Source organism: Scyliorhinus canicula, chromosome 7, assembly GCF_902713615.1.
Source record: "Scyliorhinus canicula chromosome 7, sScyCan1.1, whole genome shotgun sequence".
Taxonomy (NCBI): Eukaryota; Metazoa; Chordata; class Chondrichthyes; order Carcharhiniformes; family Scyliorhinidae; genus Scyliorhinus; species Scyliorhinus canicula.
This window is the reverse complement of record NC_052152.1, coordinates 111,546,706-111,572,447: the sequence shown is the minus strand read 5'-3', so window position 1 is coordinate 111,572,447 and position 25,742 is coordinate 111,546,706. Positions and strand designations below refer to the sequence as shown.

Here is a 25,742-nt window from a genome sequence, read left to right as displayed (position 1 = left end):
TTCTCACTCTTCCTCCCTGGATTGCTATGGTTGGGCAGGAGGCACTTCTTGGGTTTCTGAATCTGCAGGAAAAAATTAGGGTGAGGAAGTTGGATGGATAGGAAGCAAAAGGTCAATGAGCAGCTTAGTCACCATACCGGATAGCACAATAACTAGGAGTTCAGGAACTACGGTCATCGTCAATGTTCTTAGTGATGCTGGACACTATGAACTCTGTGGAAGCTGGTCCCGTGATATGGAGAACCATGGGCACCGTGGGGCTCAGGCGATAGTCAAGCTTGTCCCCCACTGACTATATTCTGCTCCCTTCTATTGTGTACCACCTTGTCCTTGGAAGAATGTCAGTTATTGTATCACACTGTGTTTAATTGATGTGCCTGCCATAGTTGAATAGCTAGAGGTATGTGGAAACAATGGGAGTTGGGTGTGGGACTGACAGAATTGCAAGCAGTGTGAGAGTGAGGTGGAGTGTCTGGTGGGTAGGTCTGAGTTCTGACTGATTGACATTGCGAATGAGTGAGTGAAGGATTGTGGTACGCTGAGCATTGTGACAGGTTGGTGGTGCACTGGGTAGGAAATGCTCTTTGAGGATAAGGCCATAAGACCATAAGACTATAAGACATAGGAGCAGAATTAGGCCACTCGGCCCATCAAGTCTGCTCCGTCATTCAATCATGGCTGATATTTTCTCATGCCCATTTTCCTGCCTTCTCCCCATAACCCCTGATCCCCTTATTAATCAAGAACATATCTATGTCTGTCCTAAAGACACTCAATGATTTGGTCTCCACAGCCTTCTGCGGCAAAGAGTTCCACAGATTCACCACCCTCTGACTGAAGAAATTCCTCCTCTGTTTTAAAGGATCATCCCTTTAGTCTGAGATGGTGTCCTCTGGTTCTAGTTTCTCCTACAAGTAGAAACATCCTCTCTATGTCCAATCTATCCAGTATCGCAGTATCCTGTAAGTTTCAATAAGATCCCCCCCATCCTTCTAAACTCCAACGAGTACAGGCCCAGAGTCCTCAACCGTTCCTCATACGTCAAATTCTTCATTCCAGAGATCATTCTTGGGAACCTCCTCACGACCCTTTCCAAGGCCAGCATATCCTTCCTTAGATACGGGGCCCAAAAGTGCTCACAATATTCCAAATGGGGTCTAACCAGAGCCTTATATAGCCTCAGAAGTACATCCCTGGTCTTGTATTCTAGCCCTCTTGACATGAATGCTAACATTGCATTTGCCTTCTTAACTGCCGACTGAACCTGCACATTAACCTTAAGAGAATCGTAAACAAGGACTCCCAAGTCCCTTTGTGCTTCTGCTTTCCGAAGCATTTCCCCGTTTACAAAATAGTCTATGCCTAACTTCCTCCTTCCAAAGTGCATAATCTCACACTTTTCCACATTGTATTTCATTTGCCACTTCATTGCCCACTTCCCTTGCTTGTCCAAATCCTTCTGCAGCCCCCTTGCTTCCTCAATACTACCTGTCCCTCTATAGATCTTTGTATCTATTTGCAACAGTGCCTTCAGTTCCTTCTTCCAGATCATTAATGTATATTGTGAAAAGTTGTGGTCCTAGCACAGACCCCTGAGGCACACCACTAGTCACCGGCTGCCATCCCCACTCTCTGCCTTCTGCCAGTCAGCCAATCCTCTATGCATGCCAGGATCTTACCCTTAACACCATGGGCTTTTAACTTATTTAACAGTCTCCTATGTGGCACCTTGTCAAAGGCCTTCTGGAAATCTAAATAAATCACGTCCACTGGTTCTCCTTTATCTAACTTCCTTGTTACCACCTCAAAGAACTCTAACAGATTGGTCAGACATGACCTCCCTTTGACAAAGCCGTGCTGACTCAGTCCTGTTTTACCATGCACTTCCAAGTACTTCGCAATCTCATCTTTAATAGCAGACTCTAAAATCTTACCAATGACCGAAGTCAGGCTAACCGGCCTAGAATTTCCCGTCTTCTGCCTCCCTTCCTTCTTAAACACTGGTGTTACATTAGCCACCTTCCAGTCCTCTGGGACCCTTCCTGCATCCAGTGATTCCTGAAAGATCATCACTAATGCCTCCACAATTTCCTCAGCTATCTCTTTTAGGACCCTGAGTGTAGTCCATCCGGTCCAGGTGACTTATCCACCTTCAGACCTTTCAGTTTCCCCAGAACCTTCTCCTTAGTAATGGTCACTGCACTCACCTCTGCCCCCTGGTTCTCCTGGAGCCCTGGCATCCCACTGGTGTCTTGCACCGTGAAACTGATGCAAAGTAACTATTCAGTTCATCTGCCATTTCTTTGTTTCCTATTATTACTTCTCCAGCCACATTTTCCAGTGGTCCAATGTCTATTTTTGCCTCTCTCTCATCTTTTATGCATTGAAAAAACCTCTTCCTATCTTCCTTTATATTACCAGTTAGCTTGCATTCATACTTCATCTTCTCCCCCCTTATTGCTTTATTAGTTGTCCTCTGCTTGCTTTTAAAGTTTTCCCAATCCTCTGGCTTCCCAATAATCCTCGCCACTTTGTATGCTTTTTCTTTAGCTTTTATGCTGTCCTTGACATCCCTCGTCAGTCATGGATGCCTTGTCCTCCCCTTGGCATGTTTCCTCCTCCTTGGGATGAATTTCTGTTAGGATGCATTAACTGACCTTGACCACTCAGGTTAGGTCATTGAATTTATTGTGGCATTGCTTCCAGGTCATTGGGCCAGACTCCAGGAATGACCTCCCAGGTCACCTACTCCCATTCTCTTCAGAGGGTGTTTCTCCCACAGCTACATGGCTTCTCTCCTCCTGTCAACATCACATTAAGGCTTCCAACAGCACATCCTGGGAGCCCTCTCTCTGCCCTAGTGTTCTATTTATTCTGTTTCTACCTGCAGCCAATTGCACTATAGGTAGGCAACAGCATTTCCCTTTTCCTGAGTGTAGCTCCCTTAAGAAGGACAGACTGTCTTTAAGAAGTGTAGGCTAGCTGGGACCACATGCTAGCCATGCACGTTTCTGGGCCCCTTGTTGAATGTTCAATCAACATTGTGTGCTACCTGCCTAAATGGGATCTGGTGTGGGCAGATCGCGAACCGTGACTCTAGCACATGCCGACAGAAGGAAGTTTTTTTGCCTCCAAGTGGACAGATGGGGCCTCAATTTAACATCTCATCAATATTTTAGTACCTTAAAGAGAGAAGCAGTTCCGTCCCATAATATCAAGCTGGATCGTGTACTGAAGTCCACTGGAGCAGGACCTGAACCCCTGACCTTTCGACTTAGAGGTAGAATTGGAACCGAGCAAAGTGTGCAGTAATGGACCAGATTCAGAAGTAGCAACAGCACAAATCCTAACCATTATCGCTGTTTATGTGACCAAATCTTTGAATATTTAAAGCTGATGAGGCAAATATGTAATGGAAGGATAAAAAAAATTGGTTTTGCGGTTCTGAGGTCGTGAGTATGTTTCAGCTGCTTCATCAAGGGCAGGAGGAAGGGAAAAATCTGAGGTGGGGCAGTGGTTAGTAATGCTCCTGCACGCACCAGGGACCCGGGTTCAATTCCGACCTTGGCTGGCTGTGAAGAGTTTGCACTTTCTCCTTGTGGCTGCATGGGTTTCCTCCAGGTGCCGGTGTCCTCACACAGTCCAAAGATGTGCAGGTTAGGTGGATTAGCCATGCGAAATTGCTCCTTAGTGTCCAAAGACGTGCAGGTTAGGTGGATTAGCCATGCGAAATTGCTCCTTAGTGTCCAAAGACGTGCAGGTTAGGTGGATTAGCCATGCGAAATTGCTCCTGAGTGTCCAAAGACGTGCAGGTTAGGTGGGGTTATGGGGTTACAGGAATAGGATGGGGGATTGGGCCTAGGGAGGGTGCTCTTTCAGGGTATTGGAGCAGACTCACTGGATCAAATGGCCTTCTTCTGCACTGCAGTGATTTTATAGATTCTATGGATACTGTTCCACAAGGACCCTGATCCTTTGTTAGCAGTCGGAAGCCTCCACTCGGTGTATGTGTCCTCCTATTGTATTCGGGCATCAGGAGAGTTGGGGAGATTGGCGGGATGGCATCGTATGACTGAAGTGCTGCCTTGCCGGTAACCCCACCGCCACACCTGTATGAGGCAGCTACACCTATGCATGAGAACACCATTCCTGGCGGGAAGTGGAACCACTGATGGTTGTCATCCAGAAATAAATAATTTGAGTGTAGAGCTTGTTTTGCTCACACATCCCTCCCCTACCCTGTAAATATCAATCCAATTACTTTTTATCTTTCCCGGTGGAAAGGCAAAGTTCCTGCCACCCTCTTTCCACCTCCACCCCCACAGTCCCCAAGGAAGGCACCCAGAGGACATTAGAAATTGCAGCTCCCATCAAACACCTGCTCCCCCTAGATTTTGGGAGGCGTGTGGAGTGGCAAACTTCCCGAATTCCTACCCTACCAGGCGCTGATGGCAGAGTGGCAATGCTAGAATTTGGGGGATCCATTGCAAATCTTAGTGGGGAGGTTGAGAGCTGCCAAAAATACAGTGGGGTCTTTGGCTTTGTGTAGTTGCATAAAACGGACCATATCAGATGGATGAAAATGGGGGGGACAGGTATGATAACATTGCCACTTTATCCTGGGAACCCAGCACCAACCTTACCCCCACGGGTTTCCTGAGCTGTCAGGCACATTTATTAACAATCTCCAATCTGGAATGTAATGTCATCATGCTGAGTTTAACTTGCAAATCTCCTGGCTTGGGGCTGACCTTGGCAATGGAACACATTTGCCATTCGCACCGAGTCGAAGGGCTAAAGGCAGAAAACGTATATCATAACAGCTGGTTAACAGCGAGCAATAAGACTTGCCTGAGTGACTGCAATTATCGAGAATGGGCTGCGTAGCTTTTCCCAGCAGTCATTGCCCTTCAGCATCGCACGGGTCATGTGCAGTAAAATCAAAAGACTCCTCGTCAAATGGCAAATGTAATTTTTCACGGCCATAGCGACCTTGTTGTGTTCCGTTTTATTAATTGAACCGTCCCCTCGCCCTCATATCAACATCACCCAGAGCAAAACAATCTTAAGATGCAACACTACGTGCTCTTTCAAATGATTTACACGACAGGTATATGTCAGAGCCGATGGAAAATTAAAACAGAAGCTGGTGCGATTTTGAGGATTAACGTAATTAACAGAGCATAAGAAACTTTGTGTTATGTAAGATTGGTGATTATATTTGATGCAAATATCAGTCAGTGTTCTAGTGTTAACAAATGATAAACATCCCCGATTCTAATTGCTCCACCATTGGTGGCTGTCCTTTCATCTGCCTGGTCCCTACTCGCTGGAATTCCCTCCCTAAAATGCTCTGCTTCTCTCTCTCCATCCCTCCTCCCTGGAAACCCGAGGAAAGGTCTGAGATCTCCACTCAATTTCCCTCTCCACCGTTACTGCCGGACCTGCTTGAGTGTGGTGAATTATAAACCTAGTAATTCACACTGTGTTGTATTATATGTATTGTGTCCTTGTGGGCTCTGAATACGAGCCGTTGCGCGGCTCTGCCCATAGGGGGAGATGAGGAGTTGTACTAGGCTCCACCCTTGGCTCCGCCCATGGCTCTGCCCATGGCTCCTCCCACTAACCGGAAGTATAATGTTCTGCAGTCGTGAGCCTGCTGCCAGTTCATCTCGTTGCAGGCAGGCTCTGTTGTAAGACTATTAAAGCCACTGTTCACTTCCAATCACGTGTCTTGTGAATTGATGGTCGCATCATTGAGTATTTCCAATTATTTTTATTTCAGATTTCTAACGTCCGCAGTATTTTGTCCTTAAGTCCTTCCTCTAAGACCTAGTCTTTGATTCACCTGTCCTCCAGTTTCAAAACAATGCTATATAAATATAAGTGTTGTTTCCAGTAAGTGTGGGATCACACGGCCCTAATTTCTGTTGGTCTGGGAGTGAGTTCATTTCATTGCAGAGCTGATGTCTGTACACGTGACCAGTGGTGCAAATCCTGATGCTTGACTACATAAGACCAAGTGCAGTCAGCCAAGAATGAAACCAGTTATTTGAGAAGTCTTGTGAAAGCCCGTGGAGCTCTATTTTCACTGTCCTAGCCCGTTATCCATTATTTTAACCTGTTTACATAACAGGTTCACAGCTTCGCAAGTGCAGACTGCGGTCTTACACTAGCAAATTGGCAAATTTGCAGAAAGCACTCAGTACAGTATCATCCCCATGGACCTACATGGTAAACATCCAACTAAACCTTGTTATCTAAGCTCTGTAAGTCAGTGTGGAAATTACGTTTTGTCTGTGTGTCTCCTAAACAGTACTGAGAGCAGTGAAATATTCAATCACAGTCTCTAGACAGAGAGAGTACATTAATTCTCTGTCGGAGCCTCGCTCCCAGCTGTGACTGAAGAAGGAAAGCGAATATTGAAATGCTAAAACCCCTTCACAAGTGATAGTTCTCTCCCCAGATAAAGATCCTGATTTTGAAATTAGACAAAAGCCTTGATAAAGTACCTTTGCTGCTCAATCACAACTACCGAGGCCAGAAAGCTACTGAAAGGAACGATACTCCCATGAGCCAATTATCCAAAAGACGAGGTTTAACAGTTGTGTGCCATACAATAGTTATTGGTTTTGGAAAGTAAAAGTAAAGTTGCCATTGTCCCAGATGACCAGAGGCTGCTTTCTTCTTTAAGGGGGAGAGCTGACTGGTTTTAAGGGGCACGTTTGAGAAGGCAGGGCCTTCATGAATAACCTCAGCTGGTGTGGGAATTGAACCTGCGCTGCTGACCTCACCCGGCTTCACAAACCAACCAGCTCCCCTCTTTTGGAAAGACAGACGCACCGGAGGCACACCTGCAGTGAGTTCATTACATGTACAGAATGGGTCTTGGTCACATCACAAGTCCCAAATCCCGTGCCCTTTTTGCCAGCTACACTCACGTTCTTTGCTGGCAGATCGGTTAATCAGGGGTTATAAATGACGCATATGGCTGGTGCCATTAAAAGGCAGCCTTAAAGAGGAGACGCACCTGAGCTGAGGGCAACTATCACTGTAAGTGCAACAGAAAATCTAAAACCACTCCGGAGTTTAAAATCAAAACATAAAGTGCTGAAAAAGGAACTCAGCAGGTCTGACAGCATCTGTGGAGGGAGAAACAGAGTTCACGTTTCAAGTCCAGAATGACTCTCCTTCAGAACTCCGGATGTTAAATGCTGTGCTCCAGGTTTCGATGCAGACACTCGGCAAGAGGAGGGGGGCATTCTAGCCACCAGGAAACAGGAAGAATGTCAGGCAAGTTTCCCAGTACAGGTAAGCTGGGGTGACATGAGTGCCAGAGGCTCCCCCCCCCCCCCGCTGTCAGTATGTGACTAAAATGGAGTCATTACTGTTGTATTAATCACCCTGGGGTAACACGGACTGCAACTGGATGCAGTTGTACTTGAAAGTAGACTCCAAACTGTGATGTTGGTTCAATATGCTTTATTGAACTGGTTAAGCAGTGCACACAGTTCGCTGTGGGTTTGACACTCTATTAATCTAAGCACGCTTACTATAACTAACTAGTCCAGATTGGCTCTGAGCCACGTGTAAAAGGTGCTAACTGATATATACACCCTGACTGTCACTACAGTTGTCACCAGTGGAAAGAGGCAGAGTGTTAATGCCTCGTGTGTTTTATAGTGGGAAACCACCTTCTAGTGTTCTGCCTGGTGATTGGTTGTGTTCTGTCCTGTGTGTTGATTGGCTGCCTGCCTGTATCTCATTATGTGCATGAGTGCATATCATGACAATTACTGCACCACAGGAAGCCATTCAGCCCATCACTCAGCCCATGCTGGCTCTCTGAAGGGCCAATTAATCCCATTCCCTTGTTTATCCCCATAGTCCTGTGAGGGCAGTTTCCTCAAATTCCCATCCAATTTCCTTTTTAAAATCATTGATCACCTCTGCTTCCACCACCTCGCACAGTGGGTTCCAGGCTATTACCACACGCTGTGTAAAAAACATTCTTCTTCACATATTCCCTGCATCCCTTGTCCAAAACCAAGAACTGTGTCCCCTAGTCCTTATATGAGCAGCTAATGGGAACCCTTTTTCTTTCCCTACCTTATCTAAACCTGTCATAATCTTGTACACCTTGATTGAATCTTCTCTCAATCTCCTTTGCTCCAAGAACAACTCCAGCTTCTCCAATCTAACCTTGTAGTTAAAATCCCTCATCCATGGAACCATTCTGGTAAATCACCTCTGCATAACGCTGATAAAAGTTTAAAGCCCTCACAAGGCCAGCTTAATTAAGTCACCTGATTCATATCATCATTATTCTCTGCTTAGCCAGGCCCGGCTGCAGCGCCCAGAACCCTGTTAATTGTCTAGTAATTGTGGTTGATTTTATACAGCTGGCAGGCATTAACTGGGCATTTACCTGTGCACCCATGAATGAACACATGCCTCTCTTCCACAGCTATATCCATGACTGGGTTTTCCTGTAGAGGGTGCATGCAGTGACTTCCAGGATGCTTGAGGCCTTCTGTGAACCAGTCAGCAATGGGGGTTGGGGGCTGATGTGCATCATCAATTTTGGCCCAGGATGCTACTGGCCCAAGGAAAAGCTCACAACCTCGCCCTGCTGGACATGTTCCAGAGGGAGATGTTATGCATAGGAGGACTGATGGTGATCCACACAGACATTGTAAGAGTACTGGGCTGTCCTCCAGTGAACTAGTGCACGTCAATGGAGGATATCAACTTCAACTTGTGAATCGTCTTCATACATGGCATTAAGAGTGTGCAGATAATCATGGAGTGAATGGTCAGTCCTATGTGTACCATGGGAAACCCCACGGTGACAGATCCTCTGGTGAATTTCTCAGCAGTCTCACTGGGAGCTCAGACTCCTGCCACCTTGACTCTATTGTCCAGCATCTCCTTTATCTTATAGAGTCAAGGGGGAGAGCATGGATAGTGACCTTGAAGGCCTCCCAGCGCACACACACTGTTCTTTCACAGATTAGTGAGAGCATCAAGGTTCGGCCCTCTTGAGTGTGGCATTGGCTCCATGTTGTCCTCTTATCAGAATGACAGGGCGCTTGCACCCCCGTCAGCCTCTCAACCCATTCTCATGTTGGTCCTATTGAACCAAAGATCCTTGGCTAAAACCAATTTGCAACAATCTGCACATCGCCATAGCTCCTTATACTCACCAACCATGGCCATCACAAGTGAATTCAGTGAACTGATAGCCTCTGAGGTCAATGGGAACCACTTTGTAGAATAAACATACCGGAACACAAGATGGGCATTATGGCACAGGGGTGATTTCTAGAGTTGACGTGATAGTCATATATCCTGTTGTGAAATCAAGAATGGTGCTTCAGGCATCTGCCAGACACTAACAAATGCCTGGACCAATAGGCGTTTCTCACACTTCCAGAAAATAATTCAACATTGTCACGCACATTTAATACAAGAGGTACATCCCGTGATTCCCCCCCCCCCCCCCCCCCCCGTTGAACGCGGCAGCCAAAACATTTACTACTAAGATTCTTCGAGGCAGCCTTTCAAACTGGACATCAAAGGAAATAAGATATCCTGTGGCAGAAAATGTGACAGGAGAAGAATCTTTTTCACACAGCATGTGGTAGGGGTCTGGAATGTGCTGGCTGGAGGTATGGTGGAGGCAGGTTCAATTGAGGTATTCAAGAGGGCATTAGATGATTATCTGACTAGAAACTAGGTGCAGGGTTACGGAGAAAAGGTAGAAGAACGGCACTAAGTCATGATGCTCGTTTGCAGAGCCAGTGCAGACTGGATGGGCCAAATGGTCTCCAAATGGTAAATAACAGACCCCAACTTCAGCAGGAAAAGGGCATTTACTCAAGAAATGTAAAATTGTATGTTTGTCAAGGAACATCAATTAATCCATGTTCTTTGACCAAAGGCCAAAAATAATAAGTGCTAATCCTAATTATGGCCCGTCAATACCTCCAAGTACAGTTAGCCACATGCCCCTTATATACTTAGCTTCCTGGGTTTCATACAGTAAGTGTTCCAACATATCTCTGCATTTCTCATCAATAGACTTCCTCTTAACTCTGGGTGCTGTACTGAGGATGCCATTGTAAGGAACAAGACACATGGGTGAAACACAACAGGTGGTTTAACAATAATTTTATTCACTTATGAAATAATAAGTCACCGGCTGGGAAGAAAGACATCTCTCTCAACTGAAATAATCGGACCAACTAGCTCTCCTCCAGTGAGCTTTCAGGTAACATTGCAAATAAAATCACTCAGACAGACAAACTAGTTCATAGATCAAATTTCACAGTAAGTAATAATGGTGTTGGGTGTATAAAAAGATTCATAGATTTGAACTTCAATGTCATTATTTAATTGCAATTCCAGCACTGTGTGCCACAAGATTAAAAAGATTGAAATAAAGGGAACATCAGCATTTTAATATATTTTGTTCAGGCAGAAAGAATAGTAAAAAGATTATCAGAAAAGATTAATCAAGAACAATAAAAGAGCAATTTCTCGACCAGTACACACCATGAATACTATGAGATTTAGAAAATACGCCGAATTATCAAATGTTTGTATCCAATGGATGCAATTAACTTACTGAGGCCACAGTAAGGGAAATGAAGAACTTGCATTTGTCCAGCACCTTTCAAAACCTCAGGCAACCCTAACTGCTTTACAGACAGCTGTTTATTTTTGCAGTGTAGTTGTGGTTGTAAAGAAGAAGGAGCAGCCAATTTGCTCACAGCAAGTTGCCACAAACAGCGATGTGATAGTGACCTGTATCTCAGGTGTGAGTTGAGGGTTAAATATTTGAAAGACAGCAGGAGCAATTCTCTGGGGTTGCCAGTCAGAAGCGGGAATCGCAGTGGCCTTCTGAGTCGGCACGAGGGCATAAAACCTATTGCGAGATCGCCAGCTGGCCCTGATGAGGTTCCTGCCAGCCTTGAGGTGGTTCTCACCCAGAGCAGGCAAGAGCTTGTTAATAGCCATTTACACGCATCTGAATGTAATTATCAGGCTGGTAGCCCAATTCAGGCCGGCCTCCTGGATTGCTCCAACAACCCCCCCCCCCCCCCCCTCCCCACGAAGCCAGGAGTCCCACTGGCGTGAACTGGTGCAGGTCCTGACAAGCAGGCAACTGGCACCTTGCACGCCGGGGGGGGGGGGGGGGGGGGGGGGGGGGGGGGGGGGGGCAAAAGGTGAGTACCCTCCCTACACTTGCCTCCAGGGTGCCAAGGGGGTCCTTCAGGGGAGGTGAGTGTAGGGAGGGTTGCTTGGGCTGGAGGGGCTCAGGACTGGGGTGTTTCCTGGCAATTTTCCTATCTGTAGCCTTGAAACTCATTAAACTGTCTTTCAGCGTGTCAAGTTTCAGTTTAAAGTCTTCCATCTGAGGTGTTAGAATCTCCCATCATGTCAAAATTGATGAGTAAGAAGAAAGTGAAAGTTGTTTCCTCTATAGCTTTAAAAACTTTAAACTCTCTCCCAACATGTCAATACAGCAGCTTTTTGTTAAAAGAAGAGGCTGTCTCTTTGTTCTGAAGCGCTTCCTAGAAAGGTCAGGTGCAGGGGCAGCAGTCTGCCTGAGTACCTGGTATTTCTCAGCAGCTCTTCAGAACAAAGAGACAGCCTCTTTAAAAAAAACTGCAGTGAGAAAGAACAGCTGCTCAAAAGAGGAAGCACTTCAGAGCTCATGGACGGTTGTAGAGCTTGATAATAAACAGTGGTATGCCTTCCTTTGAAACTTCCTGGACCTGTCAGTCAAGAGGGTTGTCAAAGGCAATGGACTGTGAAATTGAACGTAAACAATGCAGTTCAAAGTTTTTAGGCTTCTAAGGCATTGGAATTGACTGTGATAAAAACATTTCAAAGGTTTTCTGCACATTAGAGGGAAGTCTTTCATCTTCTTCTTACAGATCATTCATATTGATTTTTTTTCTATGTACCATTGAATAGCACATCAGCGTCGCTCTCCACCAGGGGGATGCAGTACTGATTCCCCATCAGCGGGAGCACTTAGACTCGAAAGGGGAGAATTGAGCACAGCATCTCTGACGGTGCTGCATTCCCTTAGTACTGCACTGGAGTAAACCTTATTACGCGCTCAAGTTCTGGAGTGGGACTTGAATCCACATACATCTGGCTTAGAGCCTTAACTGACATCTACATAATAGGATCTAGTAGAATACATAACTAAAGGATTACGTGTAGAAGTAAATTAACTGTCAGACCAGTACAAAATTTGGAACTGAAAGTAATGACAATAAAATCAGTGAACCATAGAACCATGAGAACCCAATGAATACACAGTAAAGGTACAAAGACGTGTGCTGAATGAACATGATATTCAGCAATTTTCAATTGAACATTCAACCATGCCGTTGTCATCTCCAGACTTGATTACACTATTAGCGTCTTGGGAGGCAACTTATTTGTCACCCTCCATTAAGCTCAACGTCATCCAAAACTCTTCTGTCTGTACTCTATCCTGCATCAAGCCGTGTTTCCCTGCCAGCCCCTATCCTCAATAGTTCCCTCATCATCGCAATTTTAAAATTGTTGTACCTCCTTTTAAATCTCACCATGGCCCCACCCCTCCCCATCTTTGTGATCTCCTCCAACTCTCCAGCTGCTGCACTCTTCAGTACCTTCCCATTGGTGGCTGTGCTGTCAGCAGTCTCTGAAATTCCCGTCCCTCCCCACCTCCCACTCACTCCTTAACATCTTCCTTTAAATCCGTCTCTTTAATCTTTCTCCTTCTTTGGCTCAAATCCTGTTTAATTTACAAAGTAAAATTTTCTATGTGGAAAGGTGTTACATAAAAACATACTGTTGATGATTAAGATGACAACACAGGACCATGTAGTGTCTAACTGCAAAGCAGAGCTCACGATGGAGTTTATCACAACCCAAAACCCTGAATCTACCTAGCGCAGAATACGAAAGTCACTGTTATGTAAGGGTAAACCAATAGGTCTTAGAAACTGGAGTCCTTCAACATAACTTAACGTAGGTGCCACAAAATCCCATTGCATAGAGCCTGCATTTTCAGTGCAACAGGTGTTGCTGTGGGTTTAAGATGGCGACCGCATTGCTTGCACAACACATGTGATGTGGGCCGAGTCATTTTGGTGAAGTTGTTCACATTGGTGCTGAGGGCACGCACCGGCGGTCATGCAGGGCAGGACGATTGTGGCCTCAGTCAGAGTGGAATTCTAATTGGATGTCAACACTGCCATTTTCCCAGCAACCAACGACTTGTCAACTGAACATGTTTTCAGCAACAGGAAGGACCCCCCCCTCCCCCCAACCCATCAGCGCTATTTAAAGGGACCATCAACCATTTACAGCTTAATCGCTGATTGATTTCTATTGGCTGTTACTGAGCTAGAAGAGATGTTGGAAATACAAATTGGAGAGATGTACAACAGGCTGCTGACTTGCAGTCACCTGAAATACACTTTGCCACAAAATCCACCCCAGCGTCATACCCAGTAATCCAGTGAAGAGACAATATAAATCAAAGGGACAATTCTAGAGAGGGTGCAGGAGTAGAGGGACTTGGGTATATATGTGCATAAATCATTCAAGGTGGCAGGACAGGTTGAGAGTGGTCAATAAAGCAAACAGTATCCTAAGTTTTAGTAGTGAGGCATAGAGGACAAGAGCAAGGAGGTTATGTTGAACTTGTATAAGACACTAGTTAGACTGCAGCTGGAGTATTGCATCCAGTTTCGGGTGCTGCATTTTAGGAAGGGTGTGAAGGCATTAGCAAAATTGCCGAAAAGATCCACAAGGATGGTTCCTGGGATGAGTATCTTCAGTTATGAAGATAGATTGGATTAGGATTAGATTGTTATCGGAAAAGGAAGAATGTGCAGGGTTATGGGGAGAAGACAGGAGAATGGCACAAAGCAAATTGCTCACTCAGCGAGCCGGTACAGACACAATGGGCCAAATGGCCTCCACTTTTACTGTAACAATTCTGTGATTCAGTTGTACATTTAAGCACTTTACCATGATGTTAACTATCATTTCAAATCTCCTTGAGGCAATGAAACAAATGTGAAAATCTGAAGTAGATTTTGCATACTTAAATCAGGAAAAGTCGGTATATCTGGAAATAACACTGAGGGGTTGGTATTTACAATAAATATTATAAAGCAGTTAGTTTTTAAAAACCATTACATTTTTTAAGGGATTGATAGCACATGGTTTCTGAGCTTGGGAAAATTGTTCCCAAGAAGATATGTCCCCAATAACATCATATAATGCTGTGCATATCAGTGCTTCAATCTGTGGATTTATACAAAGAGCTGATGAGAGTATTCATGTATGTCCTGACAATCTGAATCATGGTTTCAGTGGGACCGGACAAACAACCAGTCATCCATTAAAAAGAGTAAATTCACAGGTTTTGCAAAAATGGGTCTGTTTGGAAAAGCTGCTGGGATAAGTACGATGGACAGTCATCATTGCCTGTTGTCAGCATGTGGATATTGTAACATTAATGGCAAGGCTTCCATTATCGGCAAACAGCTGTGCAATCACAGTGTCAAAGACCAGGCTATCGGTGCTTGTACTGACTGAGGCTGGGCCCTCGGTAAGGCCCCGCGGAGTCGCCTCCCAGGTCAGTCTCCGGCGGTTGCGGTTTAGCACCAGTCGGTAGCAGAAGCCCTCGGCCTGTCTGGACGTCCCCAGCAGCAGCACAAAGAGCAGGAACCGCTGGCGCCCCTCGCGCCGTTCCTGCTTCTCCAGCACGAGCACAAAGTGGTGGCCAAGGCAGGACTGCACCGTCACCCACCCTGCCGCCCCCGGGAGGTGGATGCCGGTGGCCAGGAACACGATGCTCTCTCCCCGGAGGGTGGCGACGCTGCGGTGGCTGACGGCCAGGTGGGGCAGGAGGGCCTTCAGCGGTCCCTCCCACTCGCAGGAAGCTCCGGGGCACGGGCAGGAGAGCAAGCGCCGCTCACTAATGTCTTCGCCATTCCCTGTTGCCGTCTGGTGCAGTGAGAAGGTGCTTCCGGTTGCCAGGTGCTTGAAGTTAGATTGGAAGGATTTTGGCCGGGGGGGGGGGAGAAGAGAAAAGAGACAACATGGCAAGTTAATGTTCATTAATAATCATTGCTACAAATACTCAATAATAAATAACGCTTTGACAGCAACCCTGTTCATTTGGGGTTAAAATCTGATTTAAGCAGGTTTTAGTGAATCAGTCGAAGTTAACCATTGCCTCCCTTAACCACCTAGTCAAACAGGCAAGAAGGGAATTAAAGAAAGGGCAGGCCTCATTCAATAAAAGGGAACTTGGAAAGACTCGCAAATATACAATAATGCCTTTGAGTAATGTCAGTGTGTAGGTTCAGGGTCTGCAGCCTGAGATTATGAGTCTGTAAGAGTGGGAGAGCACATGATCTGTCGCAAGATGATCTATAATAAGTGGATTCACATTTATCATTGCTGTTGCTTTGCAAATCCTTGCCTACATTTGAAAATTTCAGGTTCATTGCTATCAGAGGTCAGCAATTTACAATGAATATCAATTTCCACAGTTGGGTACTGATGTTATTCAATGTGTCCGTTAAATCTTTCGCTGCTGAATTAAAATGAAACCTGTCATGTCTAAAGTGTAGCAGATGGATAACCAATAGCACACGGGACATCACTCATCTTCCCAAACCATTCACTCGCATTTTTACAAAACCCTAGGATGTCCCCTCTACTTTCAGCTGCAAATTTAATTTCAAATTGGGACATTTTCTTTTGCTTAATGCGCTTCATGTTGGAAAGCAAATATTCATGTTAAAAAGACTGGGAGGTACACAGGAGGATGCCCCAAGTTAAAGGAGGTGAGGACAGAACGAAACAAAAGGCTGAGAGTTTAAGGACAGGAATAAAGGACAAGTGTAAAGAGTGGATATTTACAAGTATCCATAACCAGCCAACTGGCTTCATAATGACATATAAAGAGGACTTCCGGTTGCGGCTATGACCAGCTAAGTCGCACGTTTGGCTGCTCCTGTTAGGAAGGTGTTTTCGGGCCGATTGGAGGGCCCCTAACGGCGCTGGAACGGCAATTCCCGGTGGGGGAAGGTTCCCAGAGGAGAACCCCGTCAAATTTATGGTCGTCACCCGAAGTGGGGCAGGAAAAAAAGCGGCAGCAGCTCCCCGAAAAAAGCGGGGGAAGAAATCCAAAATGGCGGCCGGTGGCGCACCCGAGGACTGGAGGAAATGGGCGGAGGAGCAGCAGGCCGTTCTCCTGCGCTTCTTCACGGAGCTGAAAGTGGAGCTGCTGGAGTCGATGAACGCGACGACCACCAGGCTGATGGGGGCACAGGCGACCCAGGAGGCGTCAATTCGGGAGCTGCAGCAGGAGATGACTGTGAGGGAGGAGGAGGCCACGGTCCTCGTGGGAAAGGTGGAGGTGCACGAGGCACTCCACCTGAGATGGCAAAACCGATTGGAGGAGATGGATACCCGCATGAGGCGGAAAAACCTGAGGATCCTGGGCCTGGCAGAAGGGCTGGAGGGGTCGGACCTCCAGGGGTATGTGGCAGAAATGCTGGGCTCACTGATGGGGGCAGGGGCCGTCCCTTCGCCCCTGGAATTGGAGGAGGCCTACAGAGTAATGGCCAGGAAGCCAAGAGCAAACGAACCCCCGAGGGCGGTGCTGGTTCGGTTCCAGCGATTCAGTGACCGGGAGAGGGTGCTGAGGTGGGCCAAGAGAGAGAGGAGCAGCAAATGGGAGAACTCGACGGTGAGGATCTTTCAGGACTGGAGTGCGGAGGTGGCAAAGCGGCGGGCCCGGTTCAACCGGACGAAGGCGGTGCTGCATGCCAAGAGAATTAGATTCGGGATGCTGCAGCCAGCGCGCTTGTGGGTGACCTACAAGGACCAGCACCACTATTTCGAGTCCCCGGAGGAGGCGTGGGCCTTTGTCCAGGAAGAAAAGCTGGACTCGAACTAGAACCAGGGGATACTTGGCGGTCGTTGCCGCTCTGGTACTTTAAGCTGGACACGTGGCTTTCTGTTGGTTGGATTTTCACTTGGCCGTATCTTTTGGACCCTTTTTGTTCTCTATACCAGTTTTTACTCTCTTTTTCCTGTTATTTATAATGTTATGGTGGGAGGGCGGGGTGGGGGGGGGGGAGTGCCGGGGGTATGTGTTTCTTGTGGGGTTTTGGGTTGTTTTGTATTTATCGGTGGGAGATCGGGGACGGGGGTGGAACTGAAGATGGAGGGGCGGGGAGGGGCAGGGCGAAAGCGCGGGCTTTCCTCTGGTTTCCCGCGCACGGGGCAGAGGAGGGAGGGGGGGTGGGAGTAAGGGGCGTGGTCAGCAATGGCTCCCTTTCCCGCACTGGAGCGGGGTCAAGGAGGGGTGGTAAGGGGGGGGCGTCCCCCATGCCGGGAGGAGCCGGAGTGTGGCAGGGGCAGCCGGGTCAGCGTAAACCAGCTGACTCACGGAAGTACTATGGAGGGTGCGTCGCGGCTAGGAAGGGTCCTAGCCTGGGGGGGGAGGGGGGGTGGGGGGGGGGGAGGGGGAGGGGGGAAGGGGGGGGGCCACCGGGTTGCTGCTGAAAAGGCCAGGGAGGAGAAATTGAGGACTGGAGGGGTGGGGGGGGGGGGGGGGGGGGGGGGGGGGGGGGGGCGCCATCGCCATGGGGAGCGGGTCAGAAAGGGAGGGCTGACTCGGGGCGAGCAGGTGACAGGATATGGCTAGTCGGCGGGGGAAAGGGGCGGGTTGCCCTTCGACCCGGCTGATCACTTGGAATGTGAGGGGGCTGAATGGGCCGGTCAAGAGAACGAGAGTAATCTCGCATTTGAAGGGGCTGAAGGCGGATGTAGCAATGCTACAAGAGACCCATTTGAAGGTGGCGGACCAGGTCCGCCTGAGAAGGGGGTGGGTGGGACAAGTGTTCCACTCAGGACTGGACGTAAAGAACCGAGGGGTGGCGATCCTGGCAGGGAAGAGGGTGTCGTTCGTGGCGGCGGAGGTGGTGGCGGATAAAGAGGGTAGATATGTCATGGTGAAGGGTAGGCTGCAGGGGGAGAAAGTGGTGATGGTTAACGTGTATGCCCCGAACTGGGACGACGCTGGCTTCATGAGGCGCCTACTGGGCCTCATTCCGGACCTGGAGGCAGGGGGCCTGATCATGGGGGGGGGGGGACTTCAACACAGTGCTGGACCCCGTGTTGGACAGATCGAGTTCAAGGACGAGTAGGAGGCCGGCAGCGGCAGAAGTGTTAAAGGGGTTTATGGAGCAGATGGGAGGGGTGGACCCCTGGAGGTTTGGGAGGCCGAGGGCGAGGGAGTATTCCTTTTTCTCCCATGTCCACAGAGTCTATTCTAGAATTGACTTTTTTGTATTAAGTAGGGGACTGATCCCGAAAGTACGGGAAGTGGAGTACTCGGCCATAGCGGTCTCAGACCACGCGCCACACTGGGTAGATTTGGAAATGGGGGAGGTGCGGGACCAGCGTCCGCTGTGGCGTCTGGATGTGGGGTTGCTGGCGGATGAGGAGGTGTATAAGAGGGTCCGGAAGAGCATTGAGAGATATCTGGACATTAACGACACGGGGGAGGTGCAGGTGGGGATGGTATGGGAGGCCCTGAAGGCGGTGATCCGGGGGGAGCTGATCTCCATACGGGCACATAGGGAAAGGAGGGAGAGACAGGAGAGGGAGAGGCTGGTGGGGGAGCTTCTGGACGTGGATAGGAAATATGCGGAGGCACCAGAGGAGGGGCTGCTGGGGGAACGGCGTAGTTTGCAGGCTAAGTTTGACCTGTTGACCACCAGAAAGGCGGAGACACAGTGGAGAAGGGCGCAGGGCGCGATTTATGAGTATGGGGAGAAGGCGAATAGGATGCTGGCGCATCAGCTCCGCAAGCGGGATGCGGCTAGAGAAATTGGGGGAGTGAGGGAGAGGGGTGGGAACATAGTGCAGAAGGGGCCAGAAGTAAATGGGGTTTTCAGAGACTTCTATAAGGAGCTGTATCGGTCAGAGCCGTCGACGAGGGGAGGGGGGATGGAGGGCTTCTTGAACAAACTGAGGTTCCCCAAGGTCCAAGAGTAGCTGGTAGAGGGGCTGGGGGCGCAGATAGGGCTAGAGGAGCTAGTCAAGGGGATTGGGCATATGCAGTCGGGGAAGGCGCCGGGGCCAGACGGGTTCCCGGTGGAATTTTACAAAAAATATGCGGATCTGGTGGGCCCTGTGCTGGTGCGAGCCTTCAACGAGGCATGGGAGGGGGGGGCTCTGCCCCCGACAATGTCGCAGGCACTGATCTCTCTGATCTTGAAGCGGGATAAGGACCCCGTGCAGTGTGGGTCATATAGGCCTATCTCGCTCCTGAATGTGGACGCCAAGCTGCTGGCAAAGATCCTGGCTACCAGGATAGAGGATTGTGTGCCAGGGGTGATACACGAGGACCAGACGGGTTTTGTGAAAGGGCGGCAGCTCAATACGAACGTGCGGAGACTGCTAAACGTCATCATGATGCCGGCAGTGGAGGGGGAGGCGGAGATAGTGGTGGCATTGGACGCGGAGAAAGCATTTGATAGGGTGGAGTGGAAGTACCTGTGGGAGACGCTGGAGCGGTTTGGATTTGGGGAGGGATTTATTAAATGGGTGAAGCTGCTCTATTCGGCCCCGACGGCAAGTGTAGTGACGAATGGTAGGAGATCGGAGTATTTTGGGCTCCACCGGGGGACCAGACAGGGGTGCCCCTTGTCCCCCCTGCTCTTCGCACTGGCAATTGAACCGTTGGCGATGGCACTGAGGGGCTCAGGGGGGTGGAGAGGGCTGACAAGGGGCGGGGAGGAGCACCGGGTATCGCTATACGCGGACGACCTGCTGCTATACGTGGCAGACCCAGAAGGGGGAATGCCGGAGGTGATGGAACTGCTAGCAGAATTCGGGGACTTTTCGGGGTACAAGCTAAACTTGGGTAAGAGTGAGGTATTTGTGATACACCCAGGGGACCAGGAAGAGGGAATCGGGAGACTCCCGTTGAAGAGAGTAGGAAAGAGTTTTAGATATTTAGGGGTGCAGGTGGCAAGGAACTGGGGGACTCTCCACAAGTTGAACTTCTCTAGGCTAGTGGAACAGATGGAGGAGGAATTTAAAAGGTGGGACATGGTGCCGCTGTCGCTGGCGGGCAGAGTGCAGTCCGTTAAAATGACGGTCCTCCCAAGGTTTTTGTTTTTATTTCAGTGCTTGCCCATCTTCCTCCCTAGGGCCTTCTTCAAAAAGGTGACGAGCAGCATCATGAGCTACGTGTGGGCGCACGGCACCCCAAGAGTGAGGAGGGTCTTCTTGGAGCAGAGTAGGGATAGTGGAGGGCTGGCATTACCCAATCTTTCGGGGTATTACTGGGCGGCTAATGTATCGATGGTGCGCAAGTGGATGATGGAAGGGGAGGGGGCAGCTTGGAAACGAATGGAGAGGGCGTCCTGTGGCAACATAAGCCTGGGGGCCCTAGTAACGGCGCCATGGCCGCTCCCTCCCACGAGGTACACCACGAGCCCGGTGGTGGCGGCCACCCTCAAGATATGGGGGCAGTGGAGGCGACACAGGGGGGAAGTGGGAGGTCTGATGGAGGCACCGTTAAGAGGGAACCATAGATTCATCCCGGGGAACATGGACGGGGGATTCCAGAGCTGGCACAGGGTGGGCATCAGGCAGCTGAAGGATCTGTTTGTAGATGGGAGGTTTGCGAGCCTGAGAGAGCTGGAGGATAAATTCGGGCTCCCCCCGGGAAACGCGTTTCGACATTTGCAGGTGAAGGCATTTGCTAGCCGCCAGGTGGAAGGGTTCCCCTTGCTCCCCAGCAGGGGGGCGAGCGATAGGGTGCTCTCGGGGGTCTGGGTCGGAGGGGGGAGGATATCGGACATCTACAAAGTAATGCAGGAGGCGGAGGAGGCATCAGTAGGGGAGCTGAAAGCCAAGTGGGAGGGGGAGCTGGGAGAACAGATAGAGGATGGGACATGGGCTGATGCCCTGGAGAGGGTTAATTCTTCCTCCTCGTGTGCGAGGCTTAGCCTCATTCAATTTAAGGTGCTACATAGAGCCCATATGACGGGGACAAGGATGAGTCGGTTCTTTGGGGGTGAGGACAGATGTGTCAGGTGTTCGGGAAGTCCAGCGAACCATGTCCATATGTTTTGGGCATGTCCGGCACTGGAGGAGTTCTGGAAGGGAGTGGCAAGGACGGTGTCGAGGGTGGTGGGATCCAGGGTCAAACCAGGATGGGGGCTTGCAATCTTATGGGGTTGGGGTGGAGCCGGGGGTACAGGAGGCGAGAGAGGCCGGAGTACTGGCCTTTGCGTCCCTAGTTGCTCGAAGAAGGATACTGATACAGTGGAAGGACGCGAGGCCTCCAAGCGTGGAAACTTGGATTAATGACATGGCAAGCTTTATTCAGTTGGAAAGGGTCAAATTCGCCCTGAGAGGGTCGGTACAAGGGTTCTTCAGGCGGTGGCAGCCTTTCCTCGACTTTTTGGCTCAAAGATAGGGTGCAGAGGTCGCAGCAGCAGCAACCCGGGGGGGGGGGGGGGGGGGGGGGAGGGGGGGGGTGGCAACAACGGGTGTGGTGGGTTATTTAAGGTTGTAATGCGGACAAATTTGTTCGCAGTTCATGTTTGATGTTAATTGTTGCTTTGTTTGTTTTTTGGGGGGGGGGAGGGGGGGGGAGGGACAGCGCGCGGGGGGGGGGATATCTGTTAAGAGGGAATATTTTGTAAGAGTCTATGGTTAGGGGGGGTAAATATTTTCATGTAAAAAATCTCTTCAATAAAAATTATTAAAAAAAAAAAATGACATATAAAGAGTTGAAAAATGCTGGGCGATGCTCGCATTCTATGTTTGCACACAAATAACAAAATGCTTGCATTCTCTTGTTCACAGAGATTAAGTGATATGATCTAATTGAGCTGTTTAAGATGATTAGGGGATACCAACTGAGGAAGCAGGCAGCGACAAGGGAGATTGGTAGGGTGAAGGATGAGACGGTCAAGGTGGTGATGTACCCAGAAGGGTGAATGGGGTGTTTGAGGCCAGAAGATTGTATGACTCAGAGCTCCTGCCTGGTGAGGAAGGCATGAGGCAGTTCTTGGACGGGCTGGAGTTCCAAAGGGTGGAGGAGGAGAGATGCAGGGAGTGGGGGCCCCGATTAGGCTGAAGGAGGTGATGGATGGTGTAGGCTCGATACAGGCAGGGAAGTCCCCGGGGCTGGATGGGTTCCTAGTCGGGTTTAATAAGACGTTTGGTGTGGAGCTGGGGCCTCTGATTGTGGGGGTATATAATGCTGCGAGGGGGAGGGGGGTTTCCCCCCCACAATCTCGCAGGTGCCACTTTGCTGCTCCTAAAAAAAGATAAGGACCCAGAACAGCTTGGATCGTACCGCCCGATTTTGCTGCTAAATGTAGATGCAAAATTGTTAGCGAAGGTGTTAGCATCACAGGAGAGGACTGTGTGTTCGGTGTTAGGGAGGACCAGATGGGGTTGTAAAGGGGCGGCAGTTGTCAGCAAATGTGTGCAGGTTGCTCAATAATATTATGATGCCCTCGGAGGGGCAGGAGGTAGAAGTAGTGGCAATGGATGTGGAGAAATCGGGTGGAGTGGACATGTTTGTTGGGTCGGTTCCGATTTGGCCGGCATTCGTGGATTGGGTTTGGCTGCTGTATAGGGCATTGATGGCTGGTATCCGGATGAACAGGATCAGTTTGCGGTACTTCTGGCTGCGTTGGCGTACGAGGCAGGGGTGTCCGCTCTCCCTGCTGCTTTTTGCTCAGGCGATAGAGCTGTTGGCAATGGCACGTAGGGCGTTGAGGGATTGGAGAAGGACTGAGCGGTGGGTGGGAAGGGGGGGGGGGGGGGAGAGGTGGTCGAGCACAGAGCTTCGTTGTATGTGGACGATCTTCTATTATACATTTCGGACCCGGTGGGCAGCTTTGATAGGATCATGCAGATCCTGAGGAAATTTGACCATTCTTCAGGATATAAATTGAACACGGGGAATAGCAAGGTGTTCCCGGTTAATGCTCGAGGGCAGGAGAGGAGGCTCGGGGAGTTGTCTTTCCGAGTGGTGGGGGTGAGTTTTCACTATCTCAGGATTCAGGGGGCACAACTGGTGGAGAGAATGAAGGTGGACTTTGGGAGGTGGGATGTGTTGCTGCTGTCACTGGCTGGGCGCGTGCAGATGGTTAAAATGACAGTGCTGCCCAGGTTCTTGTTTGTGTTCCAGAAACCGCCCCATCTTTGTTCTCAAGTCCTTTTTTAGGGAGGTGAATGGGATAATTTCGGGATTCGTGTGGGTAGAGAAGACCCCGTGGTGAGGATGGTGTTTTTGGAGGGGGGGAGCTGGGTGGGTGCTGGCGTTACCGAGTATGATGAATGTGGTGAATGTATTCACCATAATGCATGCATAATACTGTAACCTGTGACCTGTGACCTGGAAGTGGTGATATGAACTGCTTTCAGGTATTGTACTGTAACCCCGGTATGGCTCCGTCTCTGGCTCCGTCCACACCGGGGCATATATAAGCCGGCCTCTTGTAGGCGGCATCCGTTCTGTACTACTGACTCTGGCTAGGCAAGTTCATGACTAATAAAGCCTACTGTTCACTTGCTCTCTCTGCCTCACCGTGAATTGTAGGTATATCAATTTATTAGTCATAGACAGCACTATGGAAGCTGCTCTAAAGCCGGACAGGCTCAAACTCGATGCCCGCGCGTCCGAAGCCAAGGAAATATTCCAACATTGGCTCCGATGCTTCGAGGCCTACCTCGACACCTCCTCAACGTCTCCCACAGAGACTCTGAAACTGCGACACCTCCACGCCTGGGTAAGCCATCGAATCTCGTAATCGAAAAAGTGGCCACATACGATGCGGCGGTCGCAACTCTCAAGGTGCATTTCGTGAAGCCCGTAAATGAGGTGTTCGCCAGACACCTCCTCACTACTCGCCGTCAACGCACCAGAGAATCGCTAGACGAATATCTCAAAACCCTGACTCTCCTCGTGAGGAACTGCAGCAATCGAGATGTGATGGCGGAGGAACATATGAACTCACAGATCCGGGACATCTACGTGGCGGGGATCCGCTTGAACTATATCAGGCAGCGCCTGCTGGAAAACGGGACCTCCGACCTGTGGGAAACGGTAAAGCGGGCGACCTCACTGGAGGTGGCCTACCAGAACCTCAGCGCATTCCCCGTGGGCCTGCCGAACCCCTCGTGGACGCCCTCATCACAACCCCCGTCGGACCCAACTACATCGCAGGCCTGTGCTGCGTGTCTGCCAGCCCAGCCCGGGGAACCGCAGTGCTACTTCTGCAGCCAGGGCCAACACCCTCGGCAGCGCTGCCCAGCCCCCATGTTAAGTAATGGGTTAAGAGACATTGTAATTAGTTGTCTCATTTATGTTAAGTGTCCAATAATTGACACTGATATGTAAAGGGGCTTCAAGTGGCCTCTGGGTCTGGTGATGTGTAGAGTTTTGTGCAGAGCCTGTTGGAAGAAATAAAAGTGTGTTGGTGAAAAAGGAACAGAACTTTAGTCTCTTCATACCACAGCATCTAATATGTCTAACAATTGGTAGCAGAGAATGGTTGCTGTGTAAATGTGAAATGTTGAAAGATACAATTTTTCCAGATCAAACCAAGGAGTGAGTGAAAAAAAAAAGATATATGGCTGAACCCAGGATAAAGATGGCTGGATATGACTATCCTCCCTTATTTTCTGAAAGGGAATCGTACGACCAATGGAGAAGTGCAGTAGTTATGTGGACTAAGGTAACTGCCTTGGGAAAGAGAAAACAAGGTATGGCATTGGCTATTTCTTTACCATATGGCAGTAAAATCCAAAACAAAGTGCTTTCTGAGCTGGAATTGGAAGAGTTAGACTCAGAAGAAGGTCTGGCGACTTTATTACATTATATGGATAAGATTTATAAGAAAGATGACTTGTTAAGTGCGTATGAAGCATGGTCGGATTTTGATAAGTTCCGGAAAATGGAGGATTTATCCATGGAAGACTATATAATGGAATTTGGCAGACTATATAAAAGGCTGCAGAAACACGACCTGGAATTTCCAAAGTCTGTGTTGGCCTTTAAATTACTTGACTGTGCTAGAGTGAGCAACATGGATAGGCTCCTGGTTTTGACAGGAGTTCAGTTTGCGGATAAGGGTACCTTATTCGAACAGATGACAAAAGCTTTACAAAAGTTTCTGGGGAAACATTCGATTCCGATGGCTCTGATGACCCAAATAGATCAGCCTGCAATAAAGCAGAATATGGAAGACACACTACTAACAGGATGGCGAAATCGTATGGCTACGAACAGGCCTCAAGACTATAAAAGAAGACCGAGACAAGGAAATTATGAAGACAGAAACCCAGTTAGAACCTACAATAGGGAGATGAACCCCAGAAATGCATGGGGCATGATAAATCGATGTTTTTGATGTGACTCTCAATACCATTATGCTTTCAACTGTCCAACTCATTATGATAGAGTGTTTGAAGCGACACATGAAACGAAAGAGTCAGAAGAGGAAAAAGATAGTGACCAGAAAGAAGGCATTGTCCTATTAACAAGCTGTTTTACGCCGGTAATGAGGGTGTTGGTTGCAGAATCCTTCAACTGTGCTGTATTGGACAGTGGCTGCACATCTACTGTGTGTGGGATTGACTGGTTAAAATGTTACCTG

At 48.9% G+C, this 25,742-nt stretch overlaps 1 protein-coding gene across 1 annotated transcript in view; it reads right to left on the bottom strand.

Annotated features, from left to right (window-relative positions):
- Positions 1–13,342: 13,342 nt before the first annotated feature.
- Positions 13,343–25,742, bottom strand: part of LOC119969276 (E3 ubiquitin-protein ligase SIAH2-like) — a 56,319-nt gene continuing 43,919 nt past the window's right edge. Inside the window, exon 2 of the mRNA XM_038802679.1 lies at positions 13,343–15,066. Coding sequence (XP_038658607.1) covers positions 14,515–15,066 — 552 coding nt within the window. The 3' untranslated portion in view covers positions 13,343–14,514. The remainder of the gene's footprint in view (positions 15,067–25,742) is intronic.